Source organism: Mobula birostris, chromosome 26 (assembly GCF_030028105.1).
Source record: "Mobula birostris isolate sMobBir1 chromosome 26, sMobBir1.hap1, whole genome shotgun sequence".
Lineage (NCBI taxonomy): Eukaryota > Metazoa > Chordata > Chondrichthyes > Myliobatiformes > Myliobatidae > Mobula > Mobula birostris.
The window spans coordinates 13,804,994-13,826,042 of NC_092395.1; the positions used below are offsets into that span (position 1 = coordinate 13,804,994).

At 42.7% G+C, this 21,049-nt stretch overlaps 1 protein-coding gene across 1 annotated transcript in view; it reads right to left on the reverse strand.

Moving 5' to 3' along the window:
- Positions 1 to 19,114, reverse strand: part of fstl3 (follistatin-like 3 (secreted glycoprotein)) — a 34,754-nt gene extending 15,640 nt beyond the window's left edge. The window contains exons 1-2 of the mRNA XM_072244137.1: positions 18,961 to 19,114; positions 3,013 to 3,198 (exon numbers count right to left, since the gene is read on the reverse strand). Of these exons, the coding sequence (XP_072100238.1) occupies positions 3,013 to 3,198; positions 18,961 to 19,036 (262 nt within the window). The 5' untranslated portion in view covers positions 19,037 to 19,114. The remainder of the gene's footprint in view (positions 1 to 3,012; positions 3,199 to 18,960) is intronic.
- Positions 19,115 to 21,049: the final 1,935 nt, after the last annotated feature.

The following is a 21,049-nucleotide window of genomic DNA, read 5'->3' on the forward strand; positions in this document are numbered from 1 at the left end:
CTTTGCTTGTGGGGGCTTCAGAGTTCTGATGTTTCTATCATATCATTCTATGGGATTCCTTGTTTTGTCGATGTCTGCGAAGAATAAGAGTTTCAGACTGTATACTGTATACATTCTCTGATATTAAATTGAACCACCTGAACTATTTGATTTTAATTTGAATGCTGCTACGTGTGTCTGTGATGCTGCAAGTAATCTTTTCTTTACAGCTGATGTACTTGTGCATATGACAATAAGCTTAAGTTTGACTTTGAAAGTAATGCAAACTGCTTAGGAATTCCACTAATTCACACTCAGCAAATCACACACTTTGTGATGTATGTAATTAAGACCACATCCTATATGGGCAGCAATCAGACTAGCTGGCCTTGGGAAAGGCAGATGAAGGAAGGGATCAGTGGGTCGGGCAGAATCTGTGACAAGAGAAACAGAGCCAATGCTTTAACCCAAACATTAACCCTGTTTCCCCTTCCACAGATGCTGCCTGACATGTTAAGTGAGTCCAGTATTTTCTGTTTTTTTGTTCTAGATTCCCAGCATCTGTAGTTTATTTTTATATTTTCATTTTCTGAGGTAAGTGTACTGCTTATTGGGGGTTTCTCTAAAAATGTAGTTTGCATTGAGATACTGTATAACTTCCTAACCCTAGATGATTATTATTTATTAAGCATTATGTTTAATTTGTAACAAAATGCAGGCAAATTCTCTAGAGCAAAAGATTCTCAAGTGGCTTTATAATTCTGCCATTTCCGTTTATTTCTCCCAAGGGATGGAACTTTCGATAAAATCTCCGCCACTGCAATATTTTACAATAATAATGCCGAAGGCTCTTAAAATTCTGAAGTACAAGCATGGATTTTTTTTTGTGTTACCAGCTTGTGGTCTTTTATTTCTTTCTAAATCTGGAGGGACATGGGCCAAATACGACCAAATGGGACCAGCTGAGATGGTCCAGCATGGAGAAGCTGGGGTGAAGGGCCTGTTTCCGTACTGTAATGCTCTATGATTCTAACATTATGTGAGCAGAGTACACAGGTTTAAGTCATCAGAGATGCAGTCTATATCAAGCAATGTGATATGTAGTTCTGGTCAAATAGTATATGGTCCTAATATTTATTCGGCTTCATTGCTTTTTTAAGAAAGACAATTTCACTAAAGTAGTAAATATTGCAATAGCACTTCTGATGATAAACCCATTGAACAAATAAGGCATCAGCACACGACACTACAAAAACAACTAGTAGTTATACATGGCAGCAGTCTTAAAGTGATAAAATGGTAAATCGTTAACAGTTGCCAAGATCAACAAAGTTCCGGTAAAGTTGTTAGGATGCGTTATATCTCAAGAACCAAAGCCAGTCTTCCTGGGGAATAAAACTAATGCAGTGATTAGTGGGATAAAAAGGGATTTATCAAGATTTCTAAGAATTCTGGGCCTTGAATCAAATTTCACTGATGAAACAATGTCACCCATGTAATCTATGGAATGAGTCCAAGGGAGTATTTTAATGACAAGTTGACAAAATAGGCGATCAGTACATCAGAGGAGAAGAAAAAATAGATAAAAGGAGGTGATTTATCATTCCAAAGCGTAATATATAACTCTGATTTAAAACAAATATATGCGAACTGCTGCTCCCCAATCTTCGTCAGCATTTCCATTTCTCCTCAAATATACCTTGGAGCCGGTGAAGTCAATTTATAATGGATTGTACGTTGGTAACATTGTAAACTTGTTTTATATTGAGGCCCTTCTCAAAACCATAAGACAGTAAGACGCAGGAGCAGTATGAGGTCACTCAGGTCATCGAGAATGCAGGGCCATTCAATGAAGGCTGACGTATTTTCCCTCTCAACCTGATTCTCCCACCTGTTTGTAACTCAAATGTATTTCAGTATTTGCTTTGCTGCTCTAGATCAGGGGTTCCCATTCTACTTTATGCCATGGACCAATACCATTGAGGACGGGGACCGTGCACCTCAGGTTGGGAACCCCCGACTTAGATGAAGATTCCGGTCAAAATTTGGGACTACATTCCACAATCTCTTCTATGACTTACGTCGCTTGGAGAAAAACCTCCTTTAAAATTAAGGTCAGTAGGAGAATAAGTTAACGTTTTCCAGACGGAGGGTGCAGGGTATGTGGAATAAGCTGCCAGAGAAATCTGTAGAAGTGGGGACAATTACAATGTTGAAAAGACATTTGGATGGGTACTTGGAGGGACAAAGTTTACAGGGATATAGGCCAAATGCAGGCAGAAGGACTAGCTCAGGTAGATACTTTGGTCTGCATGAAGGGGCTGTTTCTGAGGTGCACAACCCTATAGACTCATTTTTATTTAAGACACATTGGTGCAGATATTCTACCAATTCCTACTGCTTGAGATAGAGGATCTTTGAAAATTCCCTACTACCTTTCCCTCCTTACAAACCCACCCTCGCCCTCTCCCCCATCCATGTACTTATCTAAGTTTCTCCTAAATGTTGAAATTGAACCTGCATCCACCATTTCCACTGGCAGCTCGTTCCACACTCTCACCACCCTCTGAGTGAAGATGTCACCCCTCATGCACCCCTTAAACATTTCACATTTCACACACCTCAGTGGAAAAAGACTGCTTGCATTTATATCCCTCATAATTTTGCCTATCTCTATCAAATCTCCTGTCTTGAGGCAAACACTTAATGAGAATGACCTCATTATAATACTACTTTCTGGACTAAGATCGATTGTAATATACTGTGGCAAATTTCTGAAAATGATCTCATCTACAGGCCAGCTCACAATGAGTTGGGACCCTCACTATAAAATACCATGAGTTAGAAGGGTTAGCCAGAATTAGTGATGCATCTCCATGGCAAGTCTAACCCAAGTTAACTTGGAATCATGGGACAAATCTATTAAGGCTTGGCAAACGCATATGTTAGATTTTCACACCAATCCATTTCTAAATATTACACATCCATATGCTTTTAGAGCTGTCCCTAGTCTTTCACGGTTACTCTACTTACTGTGACATGGGTAGCAATTCACTCCACCAAGAATTATAAGTTTTAAGATATCACTTTCTGGTATGTCCTGATTTGTCCATGCAGCCTGGGCACTTCCACTAGTGCAACATTCCTCTCGATCAATCCGAGTCATGGACAAAGCTTGGCATTTTCCATTTCTTCCTTGCTGCAGCCAACATACCCCAGCTGAAGAGACATGATGCAGAGAAAAAAAATTAGTTATTTGTAAATAACTGCTGTCAAAACAGTTTTGAACCATACAATTACATTGTAATACAACAATCTAACGTACAACAAAGCTTCACTATCTACAGTATCGATCTACAGAACTTCAACACCTATACACTTAGGAGCCCAAACACAAAATAATCTGCAGACGCTGGGGTCAAAGCAACACTCACAACACGCTGGAGGAACTCAGCAGGTCGGGCAGCATCCGTAGAAAAGATCGGTTGACGTTTCAGGCCAGAACCCTGACGAAGGATTCCGGCCCGAAACGTCGACCGATCTTTTCCACAGATGCTGCCCGACCTGCTGAGTTCCTCCAGCATGTTGTAAGTGTTACTTAGGAGCCCCATTGGTTCAGCATCTAGCTGGTCTGGTGATGTTGAAAACAAACTTCATGTGTATTTTTATCTATTAAACTATATTGGATAATAATTTCTGCAAGAATAATTCCAAAAAATTTTAGAATTTTCTCCTCATGAAAAATCACATTTTCTCAATTACTTACGTAAAAGGCTTACACTAAACAAGTTGGAATTTGCAAAACAGGGCTGTTAACTCCTGAACTATAATTTGTTGTAAAGAGAGTTAAAATATCTTTACACTAAGATTGAAAACGGAAGTTGAAAAACATACTAATGGAATGGAAGCAAATGTCTGTGTTCAGATATTATTGAACTCAAGGTAGCTCTCGAGAATTACATCAGACATGGTTCCTTTGGCCCACCAAGTCTACATCAACCATCATGTAACTACCAATACCACTTGGACTGTAACTTCGTACATCTTGGTGTTGTAACCACTGTTTTATTAATAATATATTTTATAAGGTTTGCACTTTTTAAGAAACGTGTATTTTTTTTACAGTATTTGTTAGTTCATCCCCACTTTTTGGCAGAAAGCGTTATAGCAGTTATAATAACAGTTTATTACCTTTTTTATTTTTCATTGACTAAGTATTAGCACATTACACACATAATGCAATTGTTTTAATTATGTAACCAATTAATTAGTTTATCTTTATTTAAGGAATCTTCCCTTACTTATCTATAAACAGAATGGATTTTTCAGAGTTGCCTTTATTATTTTGACTTCACATTCTTTACCATTCATTCACCTCTTAGCATCTTTTCTCAGCTCTCTATTTAGTTTGCTTAGTATTTATGTGTTTGTTTGTACTCTAAACTAAACGATAGCTGGCATTAAGGCTGATTGTCATTCCTGACTCCCAGAAGAACCCGAAGGATCAGAAAGTAAACAGAGATACAACATTGATAATCCACAGCAGACATAGTTCCTTTGGCCCGCTATGTCCATATCAACCATCAGGTACCTACCTACACCACATGGTCTGTAACCTCCTACATCTTGGTAATTCAGGTACTTATCCGGCTATTTCTTAAATATAATGAGAGTACCTGCCTCCTCTGGGCTCTTGCGTAGCATTTTCCAGATCAGGTGAAAAAAGTTCATCCTCATATTTCCCCTAAATCGCTTACCTTACACCTATGCTCTCTAGTATTAGATAGCTCTATGGAGTATAGCTTCCTTCTATCTACTCTGTCTACGCTCTTCAAAATATTTTATAATTTTATCAGGGACTTCCTCCACTCCAAAGAGTACAAACCCACCCCGTCCAGTCTCCCCTCATATTGAAACTGTCTGTCCCAGGCAATGTGCTGGTGAATCTTACCTGTTCCTTCTTGAGTGTGATCTGATACATACTTCCAATAGAGTAGACAAACATAATTCTGTTCAACCCTTCAGTCCTTATGAGTTTTGAACATACAGTACTGATCAAAAGACTTAGGCACATATATATAGCTATGGTGTCTAAGACTTTTATATAGTACTATATTTGTCAACATGGGACAGAGAGTGGGTTTGCAAATCTGGTGGGAGCAAAGGATGTTGAGAATAGCAAGGGTGGAGCACCACAGGAGGGGTGGAGGATATGTGGCAGAGGAGTGCCAGGGATGGGGGTTGGCACAGGTGCAGACACACCCAGCCCTGAAACACCAGCCAAGCTCATTTGATTCCAAACAATTGGTTTATTGATCATTACAGAATGCCTCGCTGTTATTTTCTACTCTCTCTCCTCTCCCTTCCCCCTTTCCCAACCATGATTCCCTTCTCCCTGCCTCCTTCCCACTCTCAATCCACAATGGAGACCCATGTCACAGTCAAGTCTATCATCACTCAAATATGTCATGAAATTTGCTTTTTGCAGCAGCAACAGCAGTACAGTGCAATACATAAAATTACTGCAGTACTGTGCATCCTGGCCATATGTAATTTCCCAAGACTTTTGCACAGTACTATAGATCAGTCAGTCAGTGGGGTTGGCGGCTATGCACCTCCATCTTCTTCAATCTTGTGACAGTACCGAGTACAGCCTCTCCTTCAGTTTGTTCTTGCTGGCTGCCTTGGCACCACCCACCACCGAACTCGAGCCCGAGGCCGTGTCGGCCTCCAGCCGCGGCCGCTTCTTCGAGCTCGGCCCTTCCTTAGGCAGAGGCCCTGGGCAGGTCCAGGCACACGGTGCAGCGCCCAAGTTCATCATGTCTCTTCTAACTAGGTGCATAGCATACGATTCGTAGATACGTGGTGAGGCTTTAATCTCTTCCACGAAAGATGGCCGTTGGCTCACAAGGAGCTCACCCGCCCTTTGTCAGGTCTTGTTTTTTCTAGTCTTGCTGGGTGTCCTACTAGTACTGTAGATACCATGATGAATTGTCATATAATTCCTGATTGGGTATATATATTAACTAGCTTTCAATTTCTACAGCTTAATTATGACTTGATTTTAGATCTATTGAGAGATATAGCATGGAAACGGGCCCTATTAGCCCAATGAACCTGAACCGCCCAATTACACCCACGTGACCAATTAACTACAAACCAGTGCATGTTCATAATGTGGGAAGAAATTGGAGCATCTGGGGGAAACCCGTGCGATCACAGGGCGAATGTACAAATTCCTTCTGGACAACAGCAGAATTGAACCTGTGTTGTTGATGATGTAATAATGTTACACTAACTGCAATGCTACCGTCTGCCCATGATTTGATTGGATGATACGCATATGTGCTTGGCCAGGCCCATGATTCCAGCTTTTGCCTCCGTTTTTCATCAAACCAAAGGGCAGCGTGACTCACAATAGTTGAACATCTGTTTCGCCTCAGGTAATGAAAATCTGACAATGTGACCGCATTAACTTCCAAGGACAAATTCAATGTAGCCACTCTGTGGGACAAAATCCTGAAAAAAGGGAGTGCTTTGCTCATCCTTGGACTAGACAAAGGCAACTTTTTGGAAAATGGATATTCTGAAGGGAAATTACCACTCCGATAGAAATACCTTGCAACACACATCAAAGTTGCTGGTGAACGCAGCAGGCCGGGCAGCATCTCCAGGAAGAGGCACAGTCGACGTTTCAGGCCAAGACCCTTCGTCCAGACTGTACCTCTTCCTAGAGATGCTGCCTGGCCTGCTGCGTTCACCAGCAACTTTGATGTGTGTTGCTTGAATTTCCAGCATCAGCAGAATTCCTCGTGTTATAGAAATACCTTGATCTCTCTCACGGGATAATTTTACTTCAGAATAGTAATGGTTTCACTCAGGATCGGACCACACTGGACCAAGGATAAGTTGCACAACTCACAAGACGTGGTTTAAGTGCAGGGCCAGGAATCCTGTCATAATATAAATTTAGGTAAATTGGTTACTACTGCCACATGCGTTGAGGTACAGTGAAAAGCAGTTTTGCGTGCCATCCACACAGATCATTTCATCGGTACATTGATGTAGAACAAGGGGAAAGAAATACCATAATGCAGGAAAACCTGTTACTTTTACAGGGAAAGTGGAGTGTGGACAGACAGTAAGGTGTAAGCCAAAATAAGGTAGATTGTGAGGGCAGAAGTCCACCTCTTACAAGGGGACCGGTTAAGTTGAATTGCTCTCCGATCTTGGCAATTCACTTGCAAATGTTTCATCACCACGCGAAGAGACGTCGTCAGTGCACTGTTGATTGCGGTGTGTCCTCCGCGTGCTTGGCAATCAACTGATTGGATGTCATTTTGGAAATTCAGTTGTGATGTGGGGAGGAAATCTCATCGCTGATTGGTTGTGTGGCAAAGTTCACCCATTGTAGTCTGCAATTTTGCCCACATCGGCTCATAAGTAGGATTGAGGTCTACGTGTTTGTTTACAAGATTGTTCGTGGAAAACCATGCTTCTGGGATTTTCAATAGTTTAATAGTCTTAAAACAGTGGGTAGAAGCTGTCCTTGAGCCTGGTGGTACATGCCTTCAGGATTTTGTACCTCCTGCCCAATGGGAGGATGGAAAAAAGTGTGTGGCGTGGCTGGGTTCTTTCATTATGCATATGGTATAATTATATTACACCTTTAACTTCAAGTAGCATTAGTCAATATGCATTAGGAATGAGTATATTATTTTTCATCCTTGAAGAGGGTGGGAGAAAGTGAGAATAACTGATGTTCCTGGCAGCTCATGGCATTGCACAGTTCAGAGTTCAATTCCATCGTCATCTGTACGCTCCCCCTGTGGAATGCGTAAGTTTTCCCGGGGTGCTGAAGTTTCCTCCCACAGTCTAAACTCATACCAGGTAGGTTAATAGGTCATTGTAAGTTGTCCTGTGATTAGGTTAGGATTAAATCGGAGTTGTTGGGCGTTGCTATGGCGGTGTGGCTCGACGGGCCGATAGGGCCTATTTCGCGCTGCATTTCTAAATAAAGTAACTAAAATAAAAGTATACTTCCCTGTTATTTACTAAGGTTAGAATTACTTATTAAACCTTGGCATGCCGGCCTGCATACATTATGTATTAGACTGGAGGTGCCAACTGAGTTAGCTTATGAAAGTTGTGATCCAATCACACAGAGGAGTGATAGACCTTGGGAGAGGTCCAAACTATGAAATTCAGTTTATTAGCTCCACATTTACATCCACTGAAACTGATAATGCTATAATTTCAGCAAAGATTTCCATGCAAGGTAGAAACTATAGAACTGCACTTTATGCTGATGTCTGGATTCTATGACCATTTAATAACTTTGATCTTAGTCGCCTGACTTTATCCAAAATGTTGTTTTGAAAGTATGATTGCATGACAGGAAGTAGAGATTGCTTTGCATTGGCATTAAACATTCATTGGGTGAGGCATCCATTAGTCTTGCAAGACCATGGATCTGCACCTGGAAAGTATTCACTCTCCAGGGCGCAGGCCTGGGCAAGGTTGTATGGAAGACCAGCAGTTGCCCATGCTGCAAGTCTCCCCTTTCCACGACACCAATGTTGTCCAAGGGAAGGGCCGTAGAACCCATACAGCTTGGCACCAGTGTCATTGCAGAGCAATGTGTGATTAAGTGCCTTGCTCAAGGACACAACACATTTTGCCTCAGCTGGGGCTCGAACTCACGACCTTCAAGTCACTAGTCCAATGCCTTAACCACTTAACCACGTGCCTGCGCTGACCCACTTTATCAAAGTTCAAAGTACATTTATTATCAAAGTATATATGCAGTATACAACCCTGAGATTCATCTTCTCCACAGACAGCCACAAAACAAAGAAAACCAAAGAAAACTGCGGAACCAATTTAAAGAAAAATATCAGACCCCCATGCACAAAAAAAACACGGAAAACGGCAACAAAAAAAAACAAGCAAAAAACATCAAACAGAAAACACAAAATCTAAAGAATACAGGCATATTCAGTTCAGTTCACTACCTGCAGGCTACCCCAATCAAAATCGCCCAAAATAACAGCAAAAAAGGAGTGCCAAGAAACCAGAGACACATCATAACAGGAACTACAAAGTCCAATCCACAAACCACATCGATTAAACCTTGCCCAAAACCCAGAAATACGGCACCATCCTCCAACAGCTTCAAGAGAGAGAGACCATTCGAACCCAATCTGGTAAATACGGCAAATCTCTAGTAGCCTCTTAACTTCATCTGATAGTCAAAGATATTTTTATTCACCTTGACAGCAAAGAGATGGAATTCTGGTGCGGTGCCTGTTCCTCAAAAGGACATTCTCTTAGTAATAAATGGCTCCACTTGAGGTTGGCAAGTTGTAACAATTGAGATATCATGGGGATCAGTGCTAGCTAAGATTTTAGATGCCTACAACTGATATTAATGGCTTGGTTGAAAGAAAAGAATGCATTGTATCCAAGTTTGTGATGATACAAACAAGATGGAAAATTGTGTGGTGAGGAAGATATAAAAATAGCTGTAGGAAAAAAGTTAAATGAGTGGCCAAATATACAGCAAGTAGAATATACTGTAGTATTGTTTGTTCCAGTATGAAGTGAACGATGAAGGAGCATTTAAATACATTCACAAAACTGCTCAAAGGTCGTCCATAAATTTGTCAAGTCAATTGTCATGTGCGCAAGTATAGTAGTGTATGGATACAAACAAAAATTTGTCTTTGCTGCAGCATCACAGGTTTGCAGATTCAGACAATACATAGAACATATGTTATAGATAAATTATACAGGGCGGTGAAGAAAAAATTCAGAATCAGGTTTAATATCACTGGCATATGTGATGAAATTTGTTGATTTTATGGCAGCAATACAATGCAATACATGAGAATAAAAAAATGTGAATTACATTAAGTATGTGTGTGAGTGTGTGCGTGTGTGTATGAAGTATATTTTATATATATCTATCTATAATGTTAAATTAAAAGTTCTACAAAAATAGAAATTAAAAAGTAGCGAGGTAGTGTCTATGGGTACAATGTCCATTCAGAAAGCAGAGGGGAAGAAACTGTTACTGAATCGCTGAGTGTGTGCCTTCAGACTTCTGTACCTCCTACCTGATGGTAGCAATGGGAACAAAGCATGACCTGGCTTCTAGGGGTCTTTAGTGATGGATGCTAACATCAATAAGTAATGAGACATTAGTGCAACAAAATCAGAGACAAGTTCATGGTAGTGCAAGAGGTGGTCTGCACTGTTCCATTGCTGAGGAGTGTTGAGTATGAGTGTTGTGCAGGTCAGATCAAGGACCTCATGGTCCAAAGAATTAGTATTGTAAATATATTCAGGCTTTCACTTTCATTTACCTTCCCCATGACAAACTGCTTTTAAACTAAAGACAACCTTGCATCTTTCATGTCCCTTTCACAGTAAGAACATAATAACATGAGAAATACAAACAGGAGTAGGCCATCTGGCCCATCGAATCTGTTCCACTATTCCATAAGATCATGGCTGATCTGGAAGGAGTCTCAGCTCCAGCTACCCACCTTTGCCCCCAAATCTTGATTCCCCTGCTATACAAAAATCTATCTAGTTGTGTCTTAAATATACTAAAAGAGTTAGCCTCTACTGCTTTCCTTGGCAGAGATTTCCACAGATTCACTACTCTCTGGGAAAAGCGGTTTCTCCTCATCTCCATCTTATATCTATTCCCACGAATCTTGAGGCTTTGTCCCCTAGATCTAGTCTCCCTTACCAGTGGAAACAATTTTCCTGTCTCTATCTGATATATTTTTATATGTTTCTATAATTCTCATTCAGAATTCCAGCAAATATAGTTTCAGGTTACTCCACCTTTCCTCATAGGCTAACTCTCTCATCTCTAGAATGAACCGAGTGAACCTTCTCTACACCTCCTCCAAAGCTCAAGTAAGGAGACAAGAACGCTATGCAGCCTCACCACTACCTGTACAGTTGCAACATAATCTTCCTACTCTTAAATTCAGTCCCTCAGGGAATGAAGGCCAGCATTCCATTTGCCTTCTTGATAACCTGTTAGACCTGCAAACCAATCTTCTCTGATTCATGCACAAGCACTCCAAGTCCTCGGCTCAACAGCATGCTGCAATCTTTCATCATTTCAATGATAATCTGATCTGCAATGTTTCTTTCCAAAATAGATGACCTCACTTTTACCAACATTGTAATCCATCTGCCAGACCCCTACCCATTCACTTAATCTATCTATATCTCTCTCCAGACTTTGTGCATCCTCTGCACAATTTGCTTTTATACTCAATTTAGTGTCATTCAAAATTTAGATATGCTACACTCGGTTCCCTCTTCCAAATTGTTAATGTATATCATGAACAGTTGCACATCCAGCACCCATGCCTTTAGCAGTCCTCTTACTATTGACAGCCAACCAGAGAAACACCAATTATCCCAAGTCTCTGCTTTCTATTGGTTAACCAGTCCTCTCTCCATACTAATACATTGCCTCCAACTCCATACACCCTTATCTTAAGAATAGGTCTTTCTTGCAACACCTTATCGAATGCCTTCTGAAAATCCAAATATACAACATTCATCTGTTCCCCTCTATTCACCGTTCTCAGTATATCTTCAAAGAACTCCAGGAAGTATGTTAAACAGGACCTTCTCCTTTATGATCTGCCTGACAGAACCATTTCTATCCAAATGTCTTGCTATTTCTTTCTTAAAGATAGCTTCAAGCATTTCCCTAAGTACAAATGTTAAGGCAACTGGGTCAATAGTTACCTACATTTTGCCTACAATCTTTTATAAACTGTGGTATGATATTCGCCCTCTTCCAATCCACTGAGACCTGCCCAGGTTCTAGAGAATTTTGGTAAATTATCACAAACACATCCACTGGAACTTCCACCATTTCTTTCAATAGTTCAGGATGCATCCAATCAGAACCTGAGCGTTTGTTTATCTTTAGACCCACTAGTTTGCTCATTAATATTCAGTGAAAGCAATTGTATTGAGGTCCTTCCTCCCATTGCATCCATAACATCTCTCTTTGGCAAGTTAGGTGTATCCTCCGCTGTGAACACTGACATAAAATAGACTTTCGATGCCTCAGCCACTTCCAAATTACCCAATATTCATTCCCCCTTCTCATCTTCTAAGCATCTATGTTCACTTTAGCCAACCTTTTCTGCTTTATATAAATTGCAGATACTTCGAGTATATGTTTTTATATCTTGTATTAGTTTATCTTCATAATATATCTTCTCTTTCCTTCTTGCTTGTTTAGTGATTCTTCATTGCTTTTTAATGGTTTTCCAATTTTCCAGTTTCCTACTACTCTTAGCGACTTTGTAAGCATGAGCTTTTATTTTGATGCCTTCTTTTATATGGCTAGTTATCCAAGGCTGGCTCTCCCCACCTTCCCTGTCCTTGCTTTCAACTGGAATATACTTTTGATGAGAACCAGGGAAAATCTCTTTGAAACTCTCCCACAGCTTCTCAACTGTCTCACCATATAGCCTGTGTTCCCAGTCTTCGGTAGCCAGCTCCTCCTTCACTCTGCTGTAGTCTCCCTTATTTAGGCGTAATGCACTATCTCCCTCCATTTGTATGAGATATTCAATCATACTGTGATCACTCTTCCCAACAGGATCCCTAGCTACAAGATCATTAACTTTACCTGTCTCATTGCACAGGGCCAGATCTTGGACAGCATTTTCCCTTATAGGTTCACTAAAATGCTACTACAGATGCATTCTATGAAGTCCTTTTCAAGACTGCCTTGACTAACTTGATTTTCCCAATCCATATGCAAGCTAAAGTCCCCCGATGCCAACTACTGTTCCATTCTTACACACAAGAAGGGTGAGAGCCATCTCTATTTCCTGAGGAGACTGAGGTCCTTTACATCTGCCGGACAATGCTGAGGATGTTCTACGAGTCTGTGGTGGCCAGTGCTATCATGTTTGCTGTTGTGTGCTGGGGCAGCAGGCTGAGAGTAGCAGACACCAACAGAATCAACAAACTCATTCGTAAGGCCGGTGATGTTGTGGGGATGGAACTGGACTCTCTGACGGTGGTGTCTGAAAAGAGGATGCTGTCTAAGTTGCATGCCATCTTGGACAATGTCTCCCATCCACTACATAATGTACTGGTTGGGCACAGGAGTACATTCAGCCAAAGGCTCATTCCACCGAGATGCAACACAGAGCGTCATAGGAAGTCATTCCTCCCTGTAGCCATCAAACTTTACAACTCCTTCCTTGGAGGGTCAGACACCCTGAGCCAATGGGCTGGTCCTGGACTTATTTCCTGGCATAATTTACATATTACTATTTAATTATTTATGGTTTTATTACTATTTGATTATTTATGGTGCAACTGTGTAACGAAAACCAATTTCCCCCGGGATCAATAAATTATGACTATGACTATGACTATGACTGTGACTATTAGCTAGCTCTTTGTTTATTGCCTGTGCCACTACAACGGTGTTATTCGGTGGTCAGCTCCACCAGTGATTTTTTTTTCTGTTTACTATTCCTAATCTCTACTCAAATGGGCTCAACATTCTGCTTCTTAGATTGTATATCGTCTCTCACCGTCACTCATATCTCATCCTTGGTGAAGAGCATTATCCCACCTCCCATATCTACCTGCCTATCTTTCCATATTCCTTGATGCCCTTGGATACTTAATTCCCATCATTTGCACCCTGCAAAATATATTTCTGTAATAGTCACTAAATCATCCCCCCCTTGAGTCACAAGCTCACTGGCCTAGTTTCAAATACTATGTGCATTCAGATAAAGTGCCCTTATACTCGTTGTCCTTTCAGAATCTAGTAACTTTATGTCCTTTACATTTGACATTGCTGTACTCCACCCTGACCTTATTTTTCTTTTCTAATTTGTGCTTTGGCCTCTGCATTGTTACTCACTGTCTTTCTGTCTGCATTCCCATTCCCCTGCGTGTTAGTTTAAACCCTCCCCAATAGCACTAGCAAAGAATCCCCTGAGGACAGGGGTTCCCAGCCTGTTTTATGCTGTCGAGCCTTACCAGAATCAGAATCAGGTTTAATATCACCAGCATATGTCGTTAACTTACCAGCAGCAGTACGATGTAATACATGATAAATATAGAAAAATAAATAAATTACAGTAAGTTCATATATATATGGATATGTCAAAATAGTTAAAATTAGTTGAAAATAGCTCAAAAACAGAAAAAAAAGTGAGGTAGTGTTCGTGGGTTCAATATCCATTTATAAATTGGATGGCAGAAGGCAAGAAGCTGTTCCTGAATCACTGAGTGTGTGCCTTCAGGGGGTGTACCTCCTTCCTGATGGAAACAATGAGAAGAGAGCCTGTCCTGGGTGATGAGGATCCTTAATAACGTGCACTGCTTTCTGAGGCACCGCTCCTATGGAGGCTAGTACCCAGAACGGAGCTGACTAATTTTACAACTTGCTGTTGCTTCTTTTGGATACCAGATGGTGATGCAGCCTGCCAGGGTGCTCTCCACAGTACACCTGTAGAAATTTTCAAGTGTTTTAGGTGGCAAACCAAACCTTCTCAAACTCCCAATGAAATATAGCCATGAACCCCAGGTTAGGAACCCCTGCCCGAGGACATTGGTCCTGGTCGTGCCCAGGTGCTCACTTACTGTTAAGTTGTCACCCGTCCTACCACCCCCAGGATTGGTTCCCATGGCCCGGCAACGTGAAGTGATGATACAAGGTGTTTACAACCAATGAAGCAGTTTGGAACTGTGCCCTCTGCCACACTGCAGAAAACAAGGCCGCCTGAGCGAAGTTAAACAAATATCATTAAAGAACAGAGTCCATCTTGAACCTTTTACATCACCTGCCACACATTGGTAATTGGTTTATTGTTACCAAGATACAGTGAAAATCCTTTGTTTGCATGCCTTCCAGGTGGATCATTCCAAGTTCAAAGTAGTACAAAAGGAAAACAGTATCAGAATAGAACATAGAACACTTCAACACAGTACAGGTCTTGGGCCCATGACACCGACCTCCTCTAAGGTCAATGGTTCTAACCCTACCCGTCTACAGGGATACAGGATTTATTGTAACAGTTACAGAGAAAGTGCAGCGCACATAGACAAATACAAGGTGCAAGGGTCATGTCAAGGTAGTTTGGGAGATCTAAGAGTTCATCTTTATCTTATGAGGGCATATTGGGCATCTCATCGGTAGACTGGCACTTCAGGCGGTCTTTCAACACCAGACTGGAGGTTCAGCTGAGATGTCTGTATTTGAGGCGGTTCTCGAGGGTAACTTTTAGGCCCAGATACAAAACAGCAACCAGTTCAGCCACCGCTGACGTTTCCAACAAGGCAACACAGATAAAACAAAACTTTCACTTATGAGGTGGTGTCATGGTCTGGATCGGGGTCCCTTTAAATTTAACTTGTTTATGTTATGATCTGGACCGTTGATTCCCTGTTTTCTCGCGTCCCTTGGCTATGGTGATGAGAGGCAATTAATGCTCAGCTGGACAGGTACTTTATAGTCTCTGGCTTTCAGCCATTCGGTGCAGGAGCGTCTGCAAAGTCACCAAAGGTATGGCGTGCCAATGTCATCTGGCCGGAGCAAGCCTAGTCTCCGCCCGAAGCGAGTGCCGATAATTCGCCTTTCCTCACCAGAGCAACCCTGTCAAGTTACCTCATCAAAGCAAGCCTGCAAAGTTTCCTCACCGAGGTGGGTCCATCAGTTAACCTGCCAGAGGGAATCAAGAACCGCTGTCTACTGTTCCCGGGTCGAGTCGAGAGCTCGCCACGACCTGGAGGCTCCAAGTCAAGTCCTGGCTCCAGCGGCATTCTAGCACCAAGTCAAGTCCTGGCCCTGGCGGCATTCAAGCACCAAGTCAAGTCCTGGCCCTGGCGGCATTCTAGCACCAAGTCAAGTCCTGGCCCTGGCGGCATTCAAGCACCAAGTCAAGTCCTGGCCCTGGCGGCATTCTAGCACCAAGTCAAGTCCTGGCCCTGGCGGCATTCAAGCACCAAGTCAAGTCCTGGCCCTGGCGGCATTCTAGCACCAAGTCAAGTCCTGGCCCTGGCGGCATTCAAGCACCAAGTCAAGTCCTTGCCCTGGCGGCATTCTAGCACCAAGTCAAGTCCTGGCCCTGGTGGCATTCTAGCACCAAGTCAAGTCCTGGCCCTGGCGGCATTCAAGCACTGTCAAGTCCTGGCCCTGGCGGCTTCCCAGTTCTGAGTCAAGTCCTGGCCCTGGTGGTCTGTGATTCCTGTCCTACCCCTTTGTCTGAATCCCTTCTCTGCCCCTCTCGCCTCTAGCCCTTGTCTGCAGCCCCCACCTGCACTTCGGTCTAGTTCCATCGCCGGAGCTAGATAGGTACTGTCTGGTGTTCATTTGTGTTGGTCTTGTCTTGTCTGGTCCTCGCCTCCGTGGGGTAAGTCAGGCCATCTTGCCGTTGCCCCATGGAGGGTCATGAGTCCCGGCCCTATGTCCTGTACCCAAGGAGGGGTCCCAGCTCTCTGTTCTGTGTGAGTGTCCCGGCCCTATGTCCTGTACCCAAGGAGGGGTCCCAACTCCATGTTCTGTGTATGTGTCCATGGTTCCGTGTACCTGCTCTCCTGAGACCTAGGCTCTGTTTCCCATGTTCCTCCTCTCCCTAGCCCATGTCATGTCCATGCCTGGTTCTGGGGTCCGAGCCCAAGGCAAGACCCAGGTACTGGGTCCTTGCCCAGTCTCAGGCTTGGAGTCCATACCCTAGCCTCTTCATGTCTCCTCTAGTTCTGGGAGCCGATTCGGAGTCCTAGCCCAAACCCTTGGTCCCAGCCTAGACGTAGTCCTCAATCCTTGTCCAGTTCGCCACTCCTGCTCCTGCCTAGCTCTCCTGATATCGAACAATAAACTAAATTTAATTAACCTCACAAGATGTGTCTTGCATTTGGGTCCACTCTTGCTCCCAATGCCCCCACCATTGTGACAGGTGGTCATTTTGTTTCTGCATTTATGTTTTCCTATGCAATCATACCTGGTGCATTTAAATGCCCTATCGCCTACCAATTGAATAGATTATACATTCTGTCTGTGAGGAAATAATCTACAAAAATAGTTTACATCGGAGGTCGTAGTATGTCAAACAAGGCTTTTGTTAAGAACTATATTTGCGAGAAATACTTGCATGGCATTTACTAACGTTAATCTGCGATTCAAGGAATGTTTGCAGCGATGGAATAATTGGAGCACAAATAAAGTCTTGCGGTGGGCGGAACTCATCCCGCAGGACGCTGAACGTTATTGGCATCATCTTGCTTCCATCCCTGGGAGCGGTCTTTGCTGCTCATTCACAAAACCAAAACCCTCGATATTGCCTCGAGTCCCCGGAGTTTATAATATTTGTATCTTTGTTTTAATTAAACTAGTGGGATTGGGACCACTTTCTGAGGAGCCAATCGCGAATCAAAATGCAGACCCTACAGTCAACTTCGACTTCTTATTTAACGTGCTTTCAGCGAATCCGTTTACTTTGCAGTAATTTGGCTTATTTTAAGGTTGTTTAATGCCGCGGTGCAAGTTCAGCTACCCATCCTCCACTTTCTAGGAGGGTTGTCCCGGGACGCCCCACGGCTCTACACTGCGGTCCCAGCGACTGGAGGCGGCGGCGGCGCAAAAGTAGTCAGCGGCCTCCCCGCCCAGTCCTACCAGCAACCAGCAAGTTAGCTGAGCTTGGACGGTGCTGTGAAAACTCACAGATCCTGCAGTGCCACACGGTACTGGCAGTGATCATTAACCTTCGGTTTAAGGTCCTTTAACTTCTCCAACATGGCTCACTGAAAACTCAAGTCACTGCCTCTTAGTGCGCTATGTGAAGGAATGCGGGATGCCGTTAAACTGAACGCTGGAAGTAAACTGTTTCCATCAACTTTCATCAAAGTTGCTGGTGAACGCAGCAGGCCAGGCAGCATCTCTAGGCCTGCCGCGTTCACCAGCAACTTTGATGTGTGTTGCTTGAATTTCCAGCATCTGCAGAATTCCAGTTGTTTCCATCAACTTTCCATTCCTCTCTTCGACACCCCCCCCTTATCAATGGCCCCATCTGCGCTTCCACCCTAACACACAAGCCAAAACAAACACTTGGCTTTCAGTTTATGGACTTACATTCCTTGTTTGCGCTTCTTCATTCACAGCCCAAACCTCTTTACACTGTCTCTCCTTTCTCCACGCACCTCCTACCCTCCTTCATCCCTCGCTCTCTCTCTCTCTCTCTCTCACCACACACACACACACACACACACACACACACACACACTCGCAGTTTCAGCTTCGCGTGTTATTTTCGTTTAGAGTGTCCCTCTCCCCAGTTCCGTCACTTCTCTCTGACTTTTGACACCGAGAGTTGAGAGTCGTCTTTTAAGAAACCAAAAGCAATATATCAAATGATGATTTTAAAAGTTTTAAAAAATTGTTTTTTTTAAAAAAACTAAATCCATAGCAGGCTAATCAGAATCCGAAACAGGTTGGAGCTTGGGGCGGGGTCCTCTATGGGAATAGAATGAACCTATCAAAAAGACCACTCTGTTAGATATCTGTGCAACGATTTATCATTAAATTCATCCAAAATGTTAGTACATATTTAATCCATGGGCTGTAACGGGTGCATCATGAGGACAATCACACAGAAATAAATCGCCAATTTCTAGCACAGGTTGCTACTGATAGCTGCGAAATACATCAAATGAAATATGTTTTTAAAAAAGTATCAGAGAATATACTGTTTTATCGAGCACCTCGCGCACCGAACATTTCCAAGTATCATAATTCCATTATTTCGCTATTTTGCTAACAATATCTCGTACCCCTTCACATATCGAATTACTTACAAGAACTTTAAGCCTCGCCTTTGGTATTAAACCAATTGTTTGCGAGTCACCCGTGTTGCGGCTGCTTCAGACGAAGTACTGGAGAACTGTATTGGCCACCTTACTTACCATAAGTGGGGTTGCCGCCGATGAAATGGCACAGAACGGCGAAAACAAAGGGTGTCACGAAGACGTTCTTGTCCATCACGGAGAGTTAATTCTCAAATCACAGTCCCTGGACTTTCCTGCACTTCTCACATTGAATATGGTCTGCGAATTTTCAACCCCTCCTTAAATAATTGGGCCGGGTAGGCTTGTGAAACAAACGCGTCGTTGTGGGCGGGTTGACAGCAGCCAGTAAGATAGTGGCAAGTTGTGATTTTTTTTGCTGTCTGTCTTTAATGTTACCTCAAACTGGCCGATTCCACCCCCTCCCGCCCCCAGAGGATATCAACCAAAAGTACGCATCGAGGTCAGTAGGTAACTTTTACTAAGTTCTGAACATTAGTCGTTCGAACAATACGCGTCTGGGTTATTGCTGAGGGTTACTCGGTCATGTTTACAACTGTAATTTTCCAATATTTACAAGTAGTTTACTGACTTTGTAACGAGGAAGTTATAAAGACAGACACTCAGTGGCCATTTTATTAGGTACCACCAGTGGTCTTCTACAACTGTAGCCCACCCACTTCAAGGTGAAACACACAAGTGCGTTCAAAGATGTTCTTCTGCACACCACTGTTGGTTATTTGAGTTACTGTCACCTTTCTGTCAGCTTGAACTAGACTGGCCATTCTCCTCTGACCTCTTTCATTAACAAGGCATTTTCCCCCCACAGAATCACTGCTTATTGGACTTTCTGTACCTTTTTTTGTAAACGCGAGAGCCTGTTGGGTGTGAAAGTCCCAGATCAGCCGTTTCTAAGATATTCAAGCCACTCTGTCTGGCACAACAATCATTTGACGGTCAAAGTCACGTAATCACATTTCCTCCCCCATTCTGATGTTTGGTCTGAATAACAACTGAACCTCTTGACCATGTCTGCATGCTTTGAATGGCTGACATGTGGCTGGCTGATTAGGCTTTTGCATTAACCAGCATGTGTTCAGGTGTACCCAATAAAGTGGCCACGCAGCATGTTTCTTTTTGCTGTGCATCTGTACAGTATCAAGCACCCGGTGAGTCTTACGTTGAAAATTTCAATGGGCTTAGAAGTTAATAAATAGCCAATTTTATGACTAGACCAGAAATTCTTACCAGTTTCATTGAATTACTTGTCAGCAGATACTGTGGAGAGACAGGCAGAAGCAATATTTAGGATCGAAGAGTCATCAGCACTTACAGTTCAAATTTCAAAATAAATGTGTTATCCAAAGTACTTATATGTCACATATACAACCCCAGAGATTCATATTCTTGTGGGCATTCACAACAGATACAAAGAAATACAAAAGGATCAATAAAAACATGCAGAAAGACTGATAACGACCAATGTGCAAAAGAAGATAGAATGTGCATATACACACAGAGGGAAAAAACATAATAAGTAAATAAATAATATTGAAACCCTGATTTGAAGAGTCAGTGAAAATGAGTCACCTCCAAGAGGACTACAACCTTTTATCATTTGGAGGCTTGCATGCCTCAATGACCCCGAGGGCTATGTTGATTGGAATCAGGGCCTTATGCTTTGGCTCTTGGTAGGGTCACCCATGGCAAACAGGACAAAGGTTAAGGGCCAGACAAAGAGTGGTCTATAGATCCTCCAGGGGGTTCAGCTCAGGGCTAACAACCCTGACTAGTCAAACAAAACTGTTATGGAAACAGCAATAAAGAACCTTCCATATCTGTGTGCAAAGGTATTCTTGACTCTCCAGCTGGCACTTACATGACTGACAGTAGTGAAAACTGACAAGAAGATGAAGAAAGCCCTGAACTTTGCAACCGAGAAAACCTTCATTGCTGCCCTAAACGCCAGCAAAAAAGGCATAATGGACCAGCAGGAGGAAGTGAGTCCATAGGTTATAGAATCAGTTTAGTGTTGAAGTGAGTGAAGTTATCCATGCTGGTTCATGAGTTTGATGGTTGAAGGGTATTAACGGTTTCTGAACCTGGTGGTGTGGGACCTGAGGCTCCTGTACCCCCTGTTTGATGGTAGCAGTGAGAAGAGAGTGTGGCCAGGATGGTGGGATCCTTCACGAAGGACGCTGCTTTCTTG